Source organism: Pristis pectinata, chromosome 29, assembly GCF_009764475.1.
Source record: "Pristis pectinata isolate sPriPec2 chromosome 29, sPriPec2.1.pri, whole genome shotgun sequence".
In the NCBI taxonomy this organism is placed as follows: Eukaryota; Metazoa; Chordata; class Chondrichthyes; order Rhinopristiformes; family Pristidae; genus Pristis; species Pristis pectinata.
In genome coordinates, this window is record NC_067433.1 from 3,666,791 (window position 1) to 3,687,700 (window position 20,910).

A 20,910-nucleotide genomic window follows, 5' to 3' on the forward strand; every position below is an offset into this window, starting at 1 on the left:
CCTCCTCCCCTGCTCCTGCCCATCACTATCTCTTACCTGCATCTACCTATCACCACCCTATGCCCACCCCACCTCCCCTCTTTTGTCCACCTATCGCTGCTCTGCTTTTCCCTCCTATATATTAGGCTTCCCCTTTTCCTATCTTCAGTCCTGAAGAAGGGTCCTGACCCAAAATGTTGACCGCCTGCTTTTCTCCATGGATGCTGCCTGGCCTGCTGAGTTCCTCCAGCATCATCGCGTTTTTCATCTAGATTCCAGCATCTGCAGTCCTTAGTTTCCCTAATTCTGACCCATCAGCACATCGGTTCTCCCTCCTGTGCTTCTCAAATCTTCTTACAATTTACCTCACCACTTTACCGGGGAAACAGCACCACCACCATATCCTTCTAAATCTTTTCTTTTCATGTACCTGTCCAAATGTTTTTTAAACAGTGTAATTGTACCCACCTCTGTGCTTCGTTGTTCCATATACCCACCAAAAAGAGAGGGGAAAAAAATTGCCCCTCAGGTCCCTTTTAAATCTTTCCCCTCTCACCTTAAATCTATGCCCTCGAGTTTTAGACTCCCCTACCCTGGGATTGTGACCACCCTATCTACACCTTTCATGATTTTATATACCTCTGTGAGGTCACACCTCGGCCTCCTACACTCCAGGGAAAAAAGTCCTAGCCTATCCAGCCTCTCTATATAATTCAAGCTCTCCAGTCCCAGTAACATCCTCATAAATCTTTTCTGCTCCCTTTCCAGCTCAGCAATATCCTTATTATAGATGGGTGACCAGAATTGCACACAATACTCCAAATATTGGTCTCACCCATGACTTGTACAGTTGCTACATGACATCCCAACTCCTGTATTCAATACCCTGACTGATGAAGGTAAGCCTACCAGATGCCTTCTCCACCACCCTGTCTACCTGCGTTGCCACTTTCAGGGAACTGTGTACCTGTACCCAGAGGCCTCTCTGTTCTACAACACTCTCCAGGACCCTACCATTTACTGTACAAGTCCTGCCCTGGTTTAAACTTACCAAAATGTATCAGCTCACCCTTGTCCGAGTTAAATTCCATCTTCATTCCTTGGCCTGCTTTCCCAGTCCATCTGGATCTAAGATAAATTTCTTCAATGTCAACTACACCACCAATTTTAGCGTCAACCGCAAACTTACTAACCACGTTAACATTGTCAACCAAATCGTTTATATAGATGACAAACAACAGTGGACCCAGCACTGATCCCTGTGGCACACCACTGGTCACAGGCCTCCAATCTGAATAACAGCTTTCCACTACCGCCCTCTGAGTCCTTCCACCATGCCAATTTTATATACAGTTGGCTAACTCACCCTGGATCCCATCCAATCTAACATTCCAGTTTAGCCTACCATGTGGGACCTCGTCAAAGGCCATGTAGAAATTATCCACCGCACTGCCCTCAGCAGTCTCCTTCGTTACCAACTCAAGTTTGTGAGACACAATTCCCCACACACAAAGCTATGCCAACTATCCCTCATCAGTCCTTGCCCTTCCAAATGCTATTAGATCCTGTCCCACAGAATCCCATCCAATATCTATTCCACCACAGATGTTCGGCTCACCGGCCTGTAGTTCCCTAGCTTGTCCTTGCAGCCCTGCTTCAGGGTACAACATCAGTTTTCCGGTACTTCACCTCTGGCTAAAGATGATTCTAATATCTCTGCCAGGGCCCCTGCAATTTCTTCCACAATGTCCTAGGATACACATTCAGGCCCTAGAGACTTATCCACCTTAAATGTGCCTGAAGACTGCCAGCACTTTCTCTGTTGTAATGTGGATATGTTTCAATACATCACTAACATTTCCCTTAAATCCTTAGCTTCCATGACCTTTTTCATGGTAAGTACAAATGAGAAATATCCATTTAGTACTTTGCCCATCTCCTGTAGCTCCACACATATTCAACTACGTTGATCCTTAAGGGGACCAATTCTTTCCCTAGTTACCCTTTTGCTCTTAATATACTCGTAGAATGTCTTCAGATTCTTTTATTACCTTATCTGCCAGAGCTATCTCACGTAGATAAAGAACTACCCACAAGTACAATAAGAACAGTTTAGTTGGAAATAACATCCTCCCTCCCCTTCCAGTGTATGTATTGGAAAATTGCATATTGTGCCTCCAACTTCACCTCACCAAGATTCCCACTCTGTTTCTTCCTTAAACCAAGTGGTTGCCATAACTGTCATTACAGTTCAGTAGCTGGTTTCCTATCAGTCAGCAGGTATCTGCACCTCTGACCAATAGGAAACCAGCAAAAAGAATTTAGTAACAGAGCTTGGAATTGTGTTGTAAATGTTCTAGGACTGAATAGGTTACCTGCTCCTTACATCACTGCTGTTTAGCATTTTTGTATGCAAAATGACTGCTGTATTTAATAAAGAACAGCGGGATAGAAGCTGTCCATGAGCCTGATAGTACATACTTTCAGGCTTTTGTATCTTCTGCTGATGGGAGAGGGGAGAAGAGAGAATGTCCCGGGTAGGTGGGGCCTTTGATTATGCTGCCTGCTTTACTGAGGCAGCAAGAGTCCATGGAGGGGAGGCTGGTTTCTGTGATATGCTGAGCTGTGTCCACATGTTCTGAGCTATATGCAGAAACATGTAATTTTATTATTTTTAGACAGCAGAATTGTGATAACGCAAGTCATTACAAGGTTGTTGTCATCCACTGATACCAGCATTAGTCAGTGCAGTAGCAAACTGTGTGGAACACTGCAGAAAAAGAAAAATCTGGATGGAGGATTGCAGTTCCCCCACCCCAACCCCACAAGGTAGTGAGCCTCTGGACTGTCAGGTGCTGACTCACTCCAACCCTGTAAATGAACTGGACTACTTACCTACATTCTGTTCATGGCAAAGAATTGATGAGACTTGAGCCATGTGACCTATGGAATGGTTTCAATTATCTGAGGGATTTCCCACCTCCCACCCACCTTGTTATTGACCCCATGTCTTTTCTCTGCTGCTCCATGGCTTTGAAAATGGGTGCAAAGTTATAATGAAAGGCTGAAAGTGTAGGCAGCTTCTATTAACGATGCTATTGCCATCAGACATATGGGGGCTAGTTCAATGGTCTTTTCCTTGCATTCTTGTTTGTTTTTGGAGGCAACCCGAGCATGAATTTGTGGTGGAGACCCATGACAATCACACAAATGATAAAAACAATTCATTCCTTCCACAACTTGAATGGTTTTCAGTGTTTATCATGAACACTGCATTCAGTGGACCCAATAATTGAGACTCGTCCGTTCAACAGCAGAGCACATCACAAGGAGTTCAATAGATTCAGTTTTCTAAAAAGGGATTGAGGGATCCAAAAAGTATGGCAGTAGGAATGGAGACCGGAATATTCTGAAATAACAAGCCTTTCATATTCCAAAAGCTTCTGCACACAGAAAACATTAAAAATTCCAAAGATTAAAATCATTTTTAATTAAGAAATATATAATACACTCCCAAAACAAATTTTACTTAATTTAGAAGAAATCGCATTACCCACAAATTCTCATAGCATGCATACACCACGAGAATAAAGGAAACTAGATTAACATTCCCTGCTTACAAAAACTCTTTAAACACACTTCCGATCAAAAATTTTGACACATCTGTTTAGAAGTAGACAAAAGAAAACTTGCTGGTCTCAGAAACAAATTGAGTTTCCATTGGCAAAGTGTGCAATAAACCAGTCACAGAGAGGAATACACTTAACATCTAATAGTTCTCCTAAAAATGGCAGAAAGTGCACAACCCAAAAACAGGGAATTATTCTAAACAGAGCAATGGAATTGTACATAATAATGGTTCAGCATTTTGTGTAAAAAACACTTAAAAGACAGAATACATTAATGCAAACAGTTCATGGAAGGAGACAAATCACAAAAATATACAAATTAAAACCTCATTACAAAATAAATATTATGCTGAGTGCTACCCATTGGGGGCTCAACCATGTTTCTTAATTCACTTGTCTCCTGCACATGTAGAACCAGAGGAATGTTACCCACCAAGTCAGGAAGCTGGATTGGGAATGCAGCATTACCTGGATCAGACTCCAGATTGCTAGTGTTTTGCACAGACGTAGAACTTTTCTGGATTCTTAAAGTAGCCAAGAGATGAAAGCTCCCATTTCCCCTCCTTGCTTGCCTCCCTCGCCCTCCACTGCCCAACATAGTTATCAAAGTTTGTTTATTGCAAATGTCCAAAACACTTACTTTAATATATAGCTTTACATATAAAAGGAATTCTAAAAACTATTCTCAGAAAAATGATTGCCCTTTCTTAGTGCACACTTTCCAATCTTTGCCTCACCCCTCCTTCCTGACTAGAACAAATTTTAAAGCTTTGTAACATCAACAGGATGTTAAGCAAGGCGAGGACCAAAAGTGGTGTAAGATTTGATGGGATTCAATGGAAATAATAAAACTGGACATCATGGCATGTGGTTCAGGGAGACATTATATTTATAAGCAACTGAGTTTAAAACAAAATGCTCCCATTTCTCCTGTAGGTCTGACTCATACACAAGGTCGACTGTCATGTAGAGGGCTGCTAGACTGCTAGAGGGCAAATATGTCAGCTCAGGTTAGGCAATTTTCCACCACAGTGGGCATCAAAGCCAGACTCAAACCCAATCCTCTCCCCTCCTAATGTTGTATATAACACTCTGCAACAAGACTGAGCAGGCAAACCAGTAGAAGGAATCCCACTCATGAGCTGGTAAAACAGAACCACCAGGTCAACGGTAGCAAACCTGACTTGGTATTAGCCAACACCATACAAGAAAAAGTTTTAAGTCCAGAACCTCATATAATCACAATAAAGATATTCCAGGGGGTCTCAAATGAAACTTTTTCAGAAAGTTAAAAAAATTATAGTCTCCCAGGGACCTGCAAGATTACATTTCATTCAGAATTACAGCCATACCCAAGCAATGAAGAGAGGTCCCACCCTTAAATCAGCAAGTGCAATGACAATCTGCACAACTGAGGGGCAACCCCACCCATTCATAATTTTCAATGGTTAAAGGGAAAGGCTCACAGGACAGACTCACCATAAAATACTAACACTATTTCTCAAGTGGGCTGTGTGTTAGCCAATAACCTGCAACCAAATGCTAAACAATGAAAAGTTCATCCCCAACAATATGAATGTTTCATCAAAAAGTCAGCCTGGAGTGCAAACTGGAAGACATGAGCCAACCTGAAAAGCATAATATAAATAAATCAATGGTAAAGGATTACATTGCAAGACACTCCTGAGAATATGCCAACTTTTACATTAGTATGAGAAGTCATAACTTGGCATTGCAAAATTGACCCGTGTATTTGTGTTCATTAATACCCCACCTATGCCTGGAAATAAAAAGCCATCCTGCTATTGGCAGTGTGGATGGCATTGCATACCGAACCACAGCTCAGAGAGAGGCAGACAGAGAGAGAGAGAGAGAGAGAGAGAGACACAGACAGACAGAGGCAGAGACAGACACACACACACGGGGGGAGAGAGAGAGGCACAGAGAGAGAGAGACACACACACACAGGCACAGAGGGAGGGAGACAGAGAGACACACAGGTACAGAGAGGGAGAGAGGGAGACAGAGACACACACACACACACACACAGGTACAGAGAGAGAGAGACAGAGAGAGACCAGTAAGTTAACTCATCATACGACTTGAAGTTGGAAGTGTTGCTTTAGACGAGCAGAATTCTCATTAACTGTGAGACTGGCTTAGAAATTAACTCCAATGTACCTAGGGTTCGGTAATAACAAAAATGCGCAAAACAACATAGCCTCAAGATTTTCTTCAGACCGCCAGGCATTGTTATTGAACAAATATTCTTCACCTCCGATTAAAATATTACTAAAAACATTCGCTTCTCCTGAATTGGTTCCGCCCAAAACAAGAGGCAGTCTCTTCTCAGACGCCGTTATTCAGGATGCACATTCCAAGCATTCTCTGTTCCATGTCAGACTTTCTCAGAAAAGTGCTTCATTCATGTTCCTATCTGTAGCGACCAACTCTAAATCTGCAGACGCCACCTTTGTTGTTTGGCCTGAGCCAGATCCACAGGCAGTGGTACACAAGAGTTTTTTCCTGAACAAGGTCGTACCTGGCATAAACCTGGATGTACAGGGAACAGATGAAATCACAGGCTTGTTTGTGCTCCCTGAAACAAGCCATTTAAAAAGAGACAAAATCTATGGCTTCATTTCGATAGCTGCTGAGTGCACACATCTGGTCAATACTTCACAATCCACAAAAAAAAAAACAAATCCAAAACGTGAACAGGACCAGTGTCACACACAGATTGCTACTTTTTACCCTCAACCTTTCAATTCCACTAACATTTGACCACCATTTCCATGCCCATCCTCACCTCTAACCTCCTAGCCCAGTGACCTTATTAAAGAAATAAAGATCTTCTAAGGCAGGCAACACCAATGACCAGGGAAAAGGTGGCGGGGGGGGTTTGAATTTCATGAGGGGGAGAGTGGGGTATGGGTGCAGAAGATCTGGAACAATGGCCTGAATACTGCTTCCATGGGACTTTTGTGATCTGCTACCTGGGGCTCTGGTGGGAAACGGCGAGAAGCCCCCGTCAAGCTACATTAATACTTTGCTGTATAGAACAAGTACAGATGGATCTGGTCGTCCAAAACCCTGGTGAGAGGCTGATCAAACTAAGGAGGGAAGTTGGCATATTGGACCATGTAGGGCTTTGCCCCAGGATAAAATGAAAATGGAGGGGTGGTGGTAAGGGGGCAGGAAGGAGAGAGAGGGTGTGAGGAAGGAGGTGAGGGTTGAAGCAAAGCAGGGAAGGCAGAGAGCATGGGGGGCAGGGAAAGGAAGAGGGTGTGGGTGATGGGGTTGGGGGGAAGAGCTTGTGGGGGAAGTGGGAAGGAGGTCTGGGGTGAGAACAAACTTCCCACGAGTGACATCACGACTGAACAGAGGAACAAACAGTTGGCAATGAGCTGGGAGTCCATCAGCTGGAAGTGTCCTGGGCTTTAACGCCAGGTATCAGTTAAAAGTGCTGGCCAGCAACACAGGACCCTGGACTACTGGACGGTGCTCACCACGGACAATGGCCAGTGCAAGGCCTCAGCATCCACCTCCAACATCGAAGCTTTGTCATTAGCAAAAAGAGGAAGAAAAAGTCATTGGAGGATCACACCTTTGGCAATGGAGATCATCCGTTATCTCATCTTCCTTCTGTATGGTTTCCAAAGCCAAGTGTCCCCATCACCCACCCATTGCAGCTAGTTAGTAAAACACAAAACAGCACTCCTCCCATTCCACACTCTCAGGACTACAGTGTAAGGTACGATCCTCTTATCTGGTTCCACGTAGTTCTGGGTTGTTTCTTTGTCCTCAGACAATATTGAAGTTGCACTGTGACCTGTTTTTAATGCCCAACTTTAAGTACCAGACCTCGGAGAGAGGTCATATATTGTTTTCTATGGAAGTGTGTTTGGGTTTACGGTTCGAAGAGTTCTGCTCATTCAGCAGGCTTGTGGTTTCGTCTGCTATACTCTGGGACTTCTCCGATGCAGGCATGTCGATCTTTGTGTGGGGGTTCTCTGGAGACTGTGGGGTGCTGTCCAGTTTTGAAGCCAGTAATCCATTCTGATATTGCTGCCATGTGATCTGTTAATATATAAAAAAAAAGAGGTCAGGGGAAAGATGAAAAGAATGGAATAAAAATAGGGAAGTAACAATGGAATTCGTATAGTCTTTTAAACCACTGAATATCCTAAAGGGCTTTATAGCCAATAAGTATGATCTATGCCCAATCTGATTCTATAAGATGATACAACAACCAATTACTCACAGAAATGAATATATGTGTGTATTGGTATTGGTTTATTATTGTCACTTGTACCGAGGTACAGTGAAAAACTTGTCTTGCATACCGATCATACAGGTCAATTCATTACACAGTGCAGTTACATTGGGTTAGTACAGAGTTCATTGGGTTAGTACAGAGTGCATTGATGTAGTACAGGTAAAAACAATAACAGTACAGAGTAAAGTGTCACAGCTACAGAGAAAGTGCAGTGCAATAAGGTGCAAGGTCACAACACGGTAAATCGTGAGGTCAGAGTCCATCTCATCGTATAAGGGAACCATTCAATAGTCTTATCACAGTAGGATAGAAGCTGTCTAAGTCTGGTGGTACGTGCCCTCAGGCTCCTGTATCTTCTACCCAAAGAGGAGAGAGGAGAGAAGAAAGAATGACCCAGGTGGGTGGGGTCTTTGATTTAATGATATAATGGGAGCTCGTTTGTACGTAAGGGGTGTTCATAAGTCAGGTGCTCATAACCCAGTAATGGCCTGTGCCAGCAGACAGTGTTGAAGATGCTCGCTGGGAGACCTGAACTTAGAGGCCAACATGGTGCAGGTAACGGCACCACATGCTGGTGCCAAACAGTACTGCAGTTCCAACCTCAACCTATTAATCTAATTGTTATCACAGAACTTCACAAGTAATAATGCTTCTGGACAAGATTTAATTAGGAGGAAACTACTTTTGTCACAAATTTCCAAACGACTGCATGAAACCAAATGCAAGCACACAGTTCTTGAACCAACCAGCACAACCTAACTCACCACAACACTATGACCACTTTGCACTAGAATGGACTTTTTTTTGTTCTAATTGTGTTCTTTCTTGTAAAAAAAATTGGTATAATTTATGTTTAATTTATGTTTTTCTTGTGAATGTGGTGTATCTGATGCTATGTGCCTGTGATGCTGCTGCAAGGAAGTTTCTCATTGCATCTGTGCACACATGGACTTGTGGAGAGTAAAGGAAAACAGATTGAAATCATGCAAAAGCAGGAATGAATGTTGTGCGCTTCTATTTTTCCCCAGAAAACAAAGAAAGCAGGAACTGGTGAGCCCACCATCAATTTGTACAATAAAAACAGAACATGCTGGGGATCCTCAGACGGTCAGGCAGCCTCCATGGTAAGAAAAATAGTAAAGGTTTCAAGATGCTGTCTGACCTGCCGAGCATCACCGGCATTTTTGGGTTTTGTTTCCGACTTCCAGCATCAGCAGTTTCTTGCACCGTTTAATGAAATGCTGGCCTCCCTTTTGTAAGGATGGGGTAGCAGAGCCATAGTACGACTATGCTCACCAGGGAATCATGGTGGTGTGGAACACTGTCCTGATAGAAGTAGAATTGATAACAGTTTTTATAAGGAACATTTACTTTACATCAAAACAATCATGGGGGATGGGGAAAGGAGAGGGGGGTATGATAAACGGGATGCTCCCACGAAAGGATGGGTTCAGGCAGTGGGCCAAATGCACCTTGCGTTTGCTCACCTTCATAAACTGTAGGTCTGTCACTGCCCTGACAGAGAAATCGGGAACGTAATGTGTTGAACCACCCATAACAGTCGGTACAATGGACCCCGTAGACTCCGAGCGCTCAGTTTGATGCAGCGACATGGAACGATTTAACTCACTGTTGCGAGAGGATGAACGGGTCTCTAAATGGGAAAGAGATCGAATGCATCAGTAATCCCAGCAACTCTCACTACAATAGGACAAGGTCTTCGTGAATGCAGACACTGAGGGGATGGTCAGGCTGGGAATCGCTGGTCGGGAGTTTGAACTCAAGAGTCTGCAGGAACAGTGGCAGCGTTCAGTGAAGTCTCTACTGAGGTTCATGTCTTCCTACCAGCACAGATCTCTCCTGCATGGAGACCAGCTCCATGGACCCCACCATTCCTGGTCAGAGGGGCTGTCTTCTGCCAGGAGATCAGCTCTAAGCCCATTGACTGTCTCCCAGCACAAATGGCCATGTGCACTGACAGAGCAGCTTTGCCAGCTGGTGAGGCACCACTCAGATTCAAGCCTGCAGTTTAAATTGTGGACGACATTCACAAAAATTCAGAAATTACTCAGAACATGATAAAAAGTTAGTTATTAAAAAAACCTATAATCGCATAACAATAAAAATATTTAAGTACCTACTAATGAATCAAATAACAAGCTTTATTTACCTTTCTCCCAGCAGCCATTTTCTCCCACTCATTTCACTGGCCCTACTGTACTGGGTGAACCTGGTGCATGGACAGCTACTGGTTCCCCAGTCCAAATGCTGCCCTGGCACCACTGTCTGGTTCAACATAAAGCTGCATCACAGCCTCCTAGGGAATTACCAGTTATGGGCATATAGAACATAGAACAGTACAGCACAATACAGGCCCTTTGGCCCACAATGCTGTGCCGACTTTTAAACCTAGCCTAAGACTATCTAACCCCTTCCTCCCATATATCCCTCTATTTTAAATTCCTCCATATGCTTATCTAACAATTTCTTGAATTTGACCAATGTACCTGCCTCCACCACCACCCCAGGCAGCGCATTCCATGCACCAGCCACTCTCTGGGTAAAAAACCTCCCTCTGATATCTCCCTTGAACTTCCCACTCATTACTTTAAAGCCGTGCCCTCTTGTATTGAGCATCGGTGCCCTGGGAAAGAGGCACTGGCTGTCCACTCTATCTATTCCTCTTAATATTTTGTACACCTCTATCATGTCTCCTTTCATCCTCCTCTCCAAAGAGTAAAGCCCTAGCTCCCTTAGTCTCTCCTCATAATCCATACTCTCCAATCCAGGCAGCATCCTGGTAAATCTCCTCTGCACCCTTTCCAACGCTTCCACATCCTTCCTATAATGAGGCGACCAGAACTGGACACAGTACTTTAAGTGTAATCTAACCAGAGTTTTGTAGAGCTGCATCATTACCTCGCATTTTCCTACCATTCAGGGGATAATTTACAGTAACCATAGAACAATACAGCACAATACAGGCCCTTCGGCCCACCATGTTGTGCCGACCTTCAAACCTCACCTAAGACTATCTAGCCCCTTCCTCCCACATATCCCTCTATCTTAAATTCCTCCATATGTTTATCTAACAATCTCTTGAACTTGACCAACATATCAGCCTCCACCACCACCCCAGGCAGCGCATTCCATGCACCAACCACTCCCTGGGTGAAAAACCTCCCTCTGACATCTCCCTTGAATTTCCCCCCCATTACCTTAAAGCCATGCCCTCTTGTATTAAGCATGGGTGCCCTGGGAAAGAACCGAATGATCTACCAGCCAGCACGTCTGTGGGATGGTAGGAGGAAAATGAGCACGTGCAGGAAACCCACGTGGTCACAAGATAACATGCAAACTCCACATAAACAGCACCAAAGGTCAGAATCGAGCCTGGGTTACTGGAGTTGTGATGTTGTGTACCAGGTCAAGGTTCCTCCCCACCTCTTCACCCGGGCATCTCCCTGCACTACAGATTTTGCGTAAGAATTAAAAACGCAAAGACAAAAATTGATGTAAAAACTTAAAAATATTTGGTGCACTAGAGACAAGTAGATCTTATTACCGAGTAAAATAATAGCAACTTACTCTTTGTAAATAGGCAGCGAAATGAATAACCTGGTCCAACATTCACTCAGGATCATCACCAAGACCAGTGGTTTAGAAATGACAAAGCCTAACCAATTCTCTGCTCACTAGGATTTCTGGTCAAAGTTTTATAGCATCTTTAACAATGAACAATATCACAAGGACACTTCCCCAGAGGTCTACAAAAAAAAACACTGATACAGAGCCACAGTACAAGACATTAGGGCCAACAACCAGAAGTTTGGTTTCTAGATGAATCTTTAGGAGGAAGGAGGACTTCCAGAACTTGGGGCATTGGCAGCTGACGAAACAATGCCCAAGAGTTTTGGAGATCCTATGTTTGCACAGAATCTATAGACCAGTGGACGAGCTCATTGTTACCTGACCGATATTTCTCTCTCACTGTTCAAGATCATTAGAAGTTTCCAAGTGGCCCTGTAAATTGCAAGAGTTACAGTCGGCCTGAAGCACTTTGTCAGAGTTGCCAATGTTAAGGAAGACCAAAGGAAATAAAGTGAGGTGGACAGACGGGAGCTCTAGATCCTCTTGATTTGCAACTGCACTAACCAATTATCACTGCAGCGAGCTGCGAAGAGGTGAGGTCTCCCACATCAAGGCTGGGAGTTCTCTGCTCCACTGCCTGGAACTCTATTCCCCTCTCATCAAAACAATGTAATGGAACCCTGATCTTGGCCTTATTGTGGTTGAAATGCAAAGGTATGAAGTCAGGGTACTGGTGCATGGAACCACTGTCAGACCCCTACTGCATTCACATTCACAAAGGAAGGACTTTGGAGAAGACGCAGCATTCTGAATGAAACCAAGAGAGAAAGATTAAATTATGTCTAAAAGATGAAGGTGGTAATCTAATGGAGGTTTCTGTAGCGATTAAATGATTGCAGGGTACAAGGCGAGTCCAGGAATATTGCTGGGCTGGGGAGGTGGAAGGAAGTATCTCTTCACAGCAAAATCTGGACCCCTTCCCCACACTCAGAAACCGTCAGGATGGGGGAAAGGGGTAACAGATGAACATGTCAAAATCTAGAAGGAATAAAACTGCAGATTCTGCTGATCTGAAATAACATAAAACTCAGGAACTACTCGGCAGGTCTCAGCCATTTCTCTTTCCACAGATGCTGCCTGGTCATATTTCCAGCATTTCTGTTTTTACTTCAAAACTGATCATGATGGATTTTGGTTTAGCAAGAGTATTAAAGTGTAAACGAGATACAAAACCAAAAAGAATAGATCTTTAGATATGGAGGATCAAGGGATATGGGTCCAGTGCCAAAAAGTGACACTGAGGTAAAAGATGAACCATGATCTTGAATGACAGAACAAGCATGAAGGGCCTTCTTCTGCTTCTGTTTTACGTTAGAGTCATAGAGAACAGAAACAGGACCTTCCAACCAAGGTGCCCATCTAAGCTAGTCCCATTTGATCCACATCCCTCTAAACCTCTCCTGCTCATGTACCTGTCCAAGTGCTTCTTAAATGTGGTTAATGGACCTGCCTCAACCACTTCCTCTGGCAGCTTGTTCCACATAGGTACCACCCTCTGCATGAAAAGTTGCCCCTCAGGTTCCTATTAAATCTTTCCCTCATGTTTAAACTTGGAAAAAATTAGGAGTGGTACTGTTGATCCTTCGCTTAAATTTGAAGATATTTGGAATCCATTTATTCAATATTTTCACATGATAAAGATCCCTCTTCAATAACTTTCCAATTTAGAGGAACAGAGTTGATGACGTAATATTGCTGTTTCTACTTAGAAATTTCAGTCCAGTCTTTTCTCCCCCCCTTTTTGTTGATTTTTTTCTTTTGAAATTTTTTGTTAGTTTGGTTTGATACATTGTTTATAATTTTTCTTATAGATTTGGGGATTTTTTCTTTCCCCTCTCACCTTAAGCCTATGCCTTCTCGTTCTCGATTCCCCCAACCCTGGGGAAAAGACTGTGCATTCACCCTATCTATGCCCCTCATGATTTTATACACCTCTATAATATCACCCCTCATTCTCCTACACTCCAATGAATAAAGTCCTAGCCTGCTCAACCTCTCTATAACTCAATCTCTCAAGTCCTGGCACCATCCTTATAAATCTTTTCTGCACTCTTTCCAGCTTAATGGCATCTTAAGGGCAGGTGCTGGGAGCAATGGTCTAAATGAAAGGGAAAGCATATGTGATGGGCTGAATGGTCTCCTACATTCTCAAAGGCTGCACAGCATGGGGACCTGCAGCTGGTAACTGATTAAACTCAGAAACTCTTAAAAATGGGGGGGCGTGGAGAGCCTAACTCAACCTGCAAGACACCACTGCTGTTCTCTACTGGTTAGAAGTGGGGTCATGAGGTATTGGAAAGATGTTACGAAACTGCAAAGAGTGCCGAAAAGATGCTGCCGGAACTTGAGGGACTGAGTTATTGGCAGAGGTTGGACAGGCTTTTTTTCCTTGGAGCATACGAGACTTGAGAGGTTATCTTATAGATGAGTCGTTGTGGCTATCCCTCGAGGTCGAGGATGATGGTCTTTGTTCCGTTGATCTATTTATGGGCTCTCAAGTGGCTTATGAGTCCAATCTTGGCTCTGAAAGTTCTTCTGCATTAAGGACAGGTAGTTCCAGATGGCAGATCAGGCTTTGATTGTTGCTGCCTCTCTTTCCATTTTCTCCTCTTTTCCTCCAATTCTGCACATCCGTTGGCTTTGAAAGTTGCTGTTCCTTCTCGGATGATGGTTTGCCAGAGTTTCCTGTCCTTGGCATTGATTTCCAAATTGTTGATGTTGATGTTACATTTCTTCATGTTGGCTTTTAAGACGTCTTTGAATCTCTTCTGTTGTCCGCCTCTTTTACGTTTGCCTACTTTAAACTGGGAGTAGGTTTGTTTCAGCAGACGTATAGAAGAGTATAAAATCATTAGAGGTATGGATAGAGTGAATACATTCAGTCTTTTTCCCCCCCAGAGTTGGAGAAATCAAGAACTAGAGGGCATAGGTTTAAGGTGAGGGGGGGGGAGTTTTAATAGTAAATTGAGGAGCAATTTTTGTTTTACACGCAGAGGGTGGTCAGTATATGGAATGAGCTGCTGAAGAAAGTGGTTGAGGCAGGTTCAGTAACAACTTTTAAAAAGATAATTGAACTGGTACATGGATAGGAAGGGTTTAGAGGGATATGGGCCAAATGCTGGCAAATGGGACTAACTTGGATGGGCACCTTGGTTGGCATGGACCAGTTGGGCTGAAGGGCCTGTTTCCGTACTGTATGACTATGACTCTAAGAGTGAATGCAAATTACAATATCTACCTGCACGACCACCACTGAACATTTGCTTCTTGAACTGCAGTTCAAACGTCCCAATCTGACAGAATGGTGAGCGACCAAAGAATTTAAGTTGACCCCAAATTCCACAGTCCATATTACTCTCCCCAGAGCCAGCAGCTTCAAAGGTAGGGACAGGAGTCACATGCTTGTTAGAGGTGGTCTGGGAGCCTCAAATTCCCTTCAAACCAAAACCCCTGCTCATCTCACAGCTGCACGAAAAGGTTGTAAAGGGAATGGAAAATAAAAACCGTGCCGACCATGCATGATTTACCTTGGAACCAAGGAATTAGGGAAGCTGTTTTGAGGCTGCATGTGCGGAGCCTGGAGAGAGGAGCTGGGAGATGGAGATGAAGCAATAGAGAGAGAACAAGATTAAATTGCACAGAACAAGAGAGGGCAAGCATTCAATGTCCTGTGGTTACACCTTCTCCAGACAGATCAGCTGAGATTAACAAGCCTTCTACACCCTCAGCCAGCACTGCCATCGATTGTCACATTCAATCTCTCACTCTGCATCCCACCATAGACATTCATTCCCTTCGTTCCTTCCATCCCTTCCCCTTCTCTCCAATTTAAAATATGCTCGTTTTTAAACATTCTGATGAAAGGTTGTCTACCCGAAACATTTCTCCTCACAGATGCTGCCTGACCTGGCCAGTTCTTCGAGCATTTTTTGCCTTTTCTTTCCCCCACCCACATTTCCAATATCTTCTGTATTTTGTTTTTGTTCATTGTACTGATACTCAAGAAAAAAGGCATTTCTAAAGCAACTTTATAATGCCCTGAAAAACCTTAACAATACCTCAGACTATATTTTTTCCTCTGTCTCTCAACTTTGCACTAATGTCGTTATGTTTATTTTGCATATGTGCAAGTTATGTGTAATTTATGTTAACTATGTTTGTCCTAGTCTTGTAATGTACTGTGCTGCTGCTGCAAAGGGCTAATTGTCATGGTATTTATACCTTGTGTATATATGCTATGACAACAATAAACTTGAACTAAAATACTTCGCACAGAATACAGAACTTCTGAAGTGTAGTCATGGTTGTATGAAACACAGCTTCCAATTTGCACACAGCAAGATTCCATCAGTAATGGAATTAATGACAGATAACTTGTTTTATTAATGTTGATTGAAAGATACTTATTGGTCAGTACCCCACGTGGGACATTTTATGTCCAGTCAAGAGATCTGGTGAGACCCGAGTTTAATGTCTAGGATGCACCACTCCCCATGGCCTTGGAGGAGGCAGTGCAGGGCTGAGATCCCTCTAATGCAACTGACGGAGTCTTGGAACAAGCAGAAGATTCAAAATTCATCCCATGAGGCCACGTCAGGAAATTTGGAACTTTCTTCCCCACCCCACCCCCCAAAAAAAAAGTTGGGGCCAACTGAAAAATTCAACACTCAGATCGTAAGGTATTGGCAGGTTGGAGAACCAAGACAGGAAGATGTTACTCATCAACAGGCTGCTTCTCGCAGAATAGTGGAGTGAGCTTAGGGAACCCTTAATGCTCCACGCATTCCTAAGTTCTCTTGAACAGACAGTCAACTTTCTGTAAAATATTAACATATTGAAAAGGGATTGTTCTTACCCACGAGCGAACTGCCGAGAGCCATGGTGCCATAGTAGGAGAAAGGTCCAGTCTCAAACTTCATATCTTCCTTCCCAGCCTCTGCCTCCACTTTGCCCTGTGGAGCAAGAATGAGCAGTTTAAACAAGACACTGACTGGATGATTCACACTACACTACTGGAATCCTCATCCACATTTGACCTAATGCCATTGGACATCATGGGGTCTAGAGACAACACAGGAGGTTCCCAAGATGACTCCATCCTACTTGTATACCACTGTGCCAACCCCTCTGTTGTTCAGTCTGCCTTGCCAGTGGAACAACATGTACCCAGCAAGTGTGGAAGACGAGTCTGGCATGTTGCCTGTCAGTGCTAATGGTTGCTGGGGTGTTTCCCTTTCCAATGGAAGCTGCCGGTTCCCCACTTCTCCAGAGGTTGGGATGCAAGAGGGAATAGTGGGAGAGAGTCTCCTCCCTGCTCTGCATTCCTATGCCGGCCATACTTTGTGTTGCTTCGAATGGGGATTCACCACCGAAAGACAAGGAAGAAAATATTACTTTTTTTTTTCCGCTTAGTGAAGCTAATTTTAGTACCATTTAGTGTTATAGAACCATAGAATGATACAGCACAGAAGCAGGCCCAAATAGTCCATGCCAACCAAGATGCCCATCTAAGCCAGTCCCATTTGCCTACATATGACCCATATCCCTCTAAACCTTTCCTATCCATCTACTTGTACATGTGTCTTTAGTCACTTTTTTAAAATGTTTTAGCAGTTTAATCGACAGAAACTCCAGTATGCCCTCAGTGGCCTCATTTAAACTTGCCTCCCAACGTGAAACGTTGACCATCCCCTTGCCTCCACAGATGCTGCCTGACCTGCTGAGTTCATCCAGCAGCTTGTTCTTCACTCTAAATCCCAGCATCTGCAGTCTCGTGTCTCCCAGTGATCAGCTTATTCAACAGACGCATCCAACGCCAGTAATTGCCAGCAGGGGGAACAAAAAAGGGTGAATCCAGCTCCATTCGGCCCACTGAACATCAACCACAACAAACACTTTCTTCCCACTGCACCTTCAACTTTGTAAGATATCCTAAGATGCTTCACAGCAGCAATACCAACACCAAGGCACAGGAGGAACTCAGGTAACCAAATACTTGGCCAGAGAGTTAGGTTTAAAGTGCCTTTAGTTGAGGAACAAAAGGAATGCAGATGCTGGAATCTAGATGAAAAACACGATGATGCTGGAGGAACTCAGCAGGTCAGGCAGCATCCGTGGAGAAAAGCAGACGGTCAATGTTTTGGGTCAGGACCCTTCTTCAGGACTGAAGGGAAAAGCAGAGCAGTGATAGGTGGACAAAAGAGGGGAGGCGGGCTGGGCACAGGGAGGTGACAGGAAGATGCAGGTAAGAGATACTGATAGGTAGGTGTGGGGGAGGGGAGAGCAGATCCACTGGTGGATGGGTCAAAGGTAAGGAGAGAGGTTAAAAAAAAAGGGCTAGGAAAGGGAAGAAGAGAAGAAGTGTGGTGGGTGGATATTTTGTGGGGATCACCTAAAGTGGGAGAATTCAATGTTCATGCCGTTAGGCTGCAAGGTTCCAAGACTGAAAACGAGGTGCTGTTCCTCCAGTTTGCGCTTGGAATTCTCCCGGCAGTGGAGGAGGCCGAGGACTGACATATCAGTGATAGTGTGGGAGGGGGAGTTGAAGTAACTGGCAATGGGGAGATGCAGGTCGCCTTTAGTTGGTGGACCCATCCAGAGCTTACACTGCACAGGTTCAATCCTGATCTCAGGTACTGCCCACGTGGAGTTTGCATGTTCTTCCCGTGACCTCGTGGGTTTCCTCCAGTCTCCCCACATATCCAAAAGATGTGGAGTTGATAGGTTAATTAGTCATTGTAATTTGCCCATGTAGGTGAGTGGTAAAATCTAGGGAGCTCGGAGGGAATTGATGATAAACTAAGGTGAATAAAAAAAAATGGACTAATGTAGGATTAGTGCAAATGGGTGGTTGATGGTTAGCATGGAGTGGGTGGGCTGAAAGGCCTGTTTCTGTACTGTATTTCTGTGTCTGTGACAACAGAGAACACAGAGCAAGTTGAGCATCATCTGTGGAGAGAGAAGCCAAGTTACCATTTCTGGTTGATGACTTTCAGATGAAAGCCATTATGCTGAAAGATCAACTCTCCTTGGTTCTCGTTTCAGATTTCTAGCATCTGCAACTTTTTCCAGAGCCCAGTAGCTGAAGGTGCCAATGGGATATGGTCAAAAGGCCACAGGACTGGAAACTTACAGGTATCTCAGAGTGTGCATGGCTGGACGTAGCCACAGAGAAAGGAAGAGCAAGGGTGTTGAGGGATTTGAACATCGGGATGAGAATTTTAAAATCTTAGACCAGGAGCCAGTCTAGGTTACCAAGCACAGGGGAGGCAGACTGAAAGGTGCAAATTCAGATAGCTTAGGAGAAAGTAAGAGCAGAAAAAGTTGGGGATACTCAGCAGGTCAGGCAGCATCTGTAGAGAGAAAGAGTTAACATCTCAGGGCAATGACCTTTCAGCAGAACTGGGAAAGAGAAAAGAAGAATGTCTTAAGTTGCAGAGAGGAGAAGAATGAACAGGATAAGGGGAATGTCTGTGATAGGATAGAAACCAAGGTTGTCCTGAAGACAATTGTTTTTGGTGGTTACTGAGAAGAGGAAAATGAATATTTGTAGATTGTAGCTGATCTACCTGGTGAAGTGGAAGGAGGAGACAAAGGCAGCAGAGAGAGAAAAAGTAGTGGAACTGAGAGATGCAGGACACAGCAGAGGTTGGAAATGTGAAATAAAAGAGGTTGCTGAAAAAGGCTTTGGGTGAGCTCAACTCCACCAAAACTGAAAGATGGGAAGTATGTCCAAAAGCTGTGGAAGAGTCCGTCTAACACTAATGAGGTGGGAGCAATATTAGTGGTAGGTCTTGGTGACAGATGGGATGCAGTCAGAAACACTAATCTATCAGAATCGGATTTATTATCACTAACATATGATGTGAGATTTGTTGTTTTGAGGCAGCAGTACAGTGCAAAGATATAAAAATCTACAAATTACAAAAATAAATAAATAGTGCATTAAAAAAATAACAGAAGTGTTCATGGGTTGATGGATTGTTCAGAGATCAGATGGCAAAGGGGAAGAAGCTGTTTCTGAATCATTCATTTTCGGTCTTCAGGCTCCTGTACCTTCTACCTGATGGTAGTAACGAGAAGAAGACATGTCCCGGATGGTGAGGGTCCTTAATGATAGATGCCGCCTTCTTGAGGCACCACCTCTTGAAGATGTCCTCGATGGTGGGGAGGGTTGTATCTGTGATGGAGTTGGCTGAGTCTACAACCCTCTGCAGCCTCTTGTGATCAGTCATGAGAGACATAGAGCAAGCAGCCAGGGAATAGAATTTATGTACTAAGAACAAACAGTAATACTGCAAGACATTTTTCTGGTATAAGTGGCCACACAAGTAAAGCAGCTGGCCACTGCAGATTGAGAATGGAGAGGCATTTTTGGAAAGGAAGCCTTACCTGCAAAATCAGTACAAAGTAGTCAACTGGTCTACCTCGGACGTAGAGATAGTGGTCAGGACTATGCTTGTTGTCCTCATCAAATTTGATTTCATTGATGACATCGGGATGTTTAAGGAGACGGAGCAGGATCTTCTCTGAAAAATGTGCAGTACTAAAGTGACTGACCTCTGCGGAGGAGAACAGGAGAGATCAGCTGGAGTAAACCATCTGAACATACAGCCAGGTCACAAGCACAGCCGCAGTGCAGACACCTCTGCATCCTGCCTGCATGGTCTTCAGTGTGTTGCACTACAGGTGGATGGGATAGAATGGGATCGCCCCCAACTTCCCCCCCCCAGGAGCTGGGGTTCACCCCTCTCAGGGCATGTGGTACAATGGAACTCATGCACCCGAGTCACTAGAATGGGTTTGTAGCCTTTCTCATAGGGGGATGGACTGGCTGTGGTTCACCTCCCCTCAGGGATGGACAGGGGAAGTGTTCACCCCACCTCTCCCACTGGGGAGTGGACTAGAGGGGCTCACCCCTTCCCCACACACTGCATTAAGGTGGGTTCAAGGGGGTAACAGTCACTATACAGAATGAACCAAGTCTAACACCATTACTCAGTTTATGTGATTTCCTTCCCACATTTTCAATGCAACCCTTCTATTGCATTTATTTCGACTGCTCTTTTGACCAGTGTTGTTTCAGTTCGTGATCTTGTCTGTAAACAAGCCCATCATAAGCAAACTTGGTGCTGAGTCATTGTTGCCACAAGACTGGACTACACAAGCCCAACAGGATAACCATCTATTCTTATTCAACTCCTTCTATAACACTACATTCTGCATTCTGTTATTGATTTTCCCTTGTACTACCTCGATGTTCTGATGTAATGAAATGGTCTGTATGGATGGCATGCAAAACAAAGTTTTTCACTGTATCTCGGTACATGTGACAATAATGAACCAATTCACCAATTTAACTATCGTTGCCAA

The 20,910-nt window shown here is 44.0% G+C and overlaps 1 protein-coding gene across 2 annotated transcripts in view; it reads right to left on the bottom strand.

The window, feature by feature from the left end:
- Positions 1–3,454: 3,454 nt before the first annotated feature.
- The window catches only part of LOC127584307 (metal transporter CNNM2-like), a 38,050-nt gene continuing 20,594 nt past the window's right edge, over positions 3,455–20,910 (bottom strand). Inside the window, exons 4-8 of one of the 2 annotated variants that reach the window (XM_052040998.1) lie at positions 19,930–20,099; positions 16,394–16,490; positions 15,066–15,128; positions 9,375–9,541; positions 3,455–7,688 (exon numbers count right to left, since the gene is read on the bottom strand). In XM_052040998.1, the coding sequence (XP_051896958.1) occupies positions 7,485–7,688; positions 9,375–9,541; positions 15,066–15,128; positions 16,394–16,490; positions 19,930–20,099 (701 nt within the window). In that variant the 3' untranslated portion in view covers positions 3,455–7,484. The remainder of the gene's footprint in view (positions 7,689–9,374; positions 9,542–15,065; positions 15,129–16,393; positions 16,491–19,929; positions 20,100–20,910) is intronic. The other variant, XM_052040999.1, reaches the window with a different exon arrangement.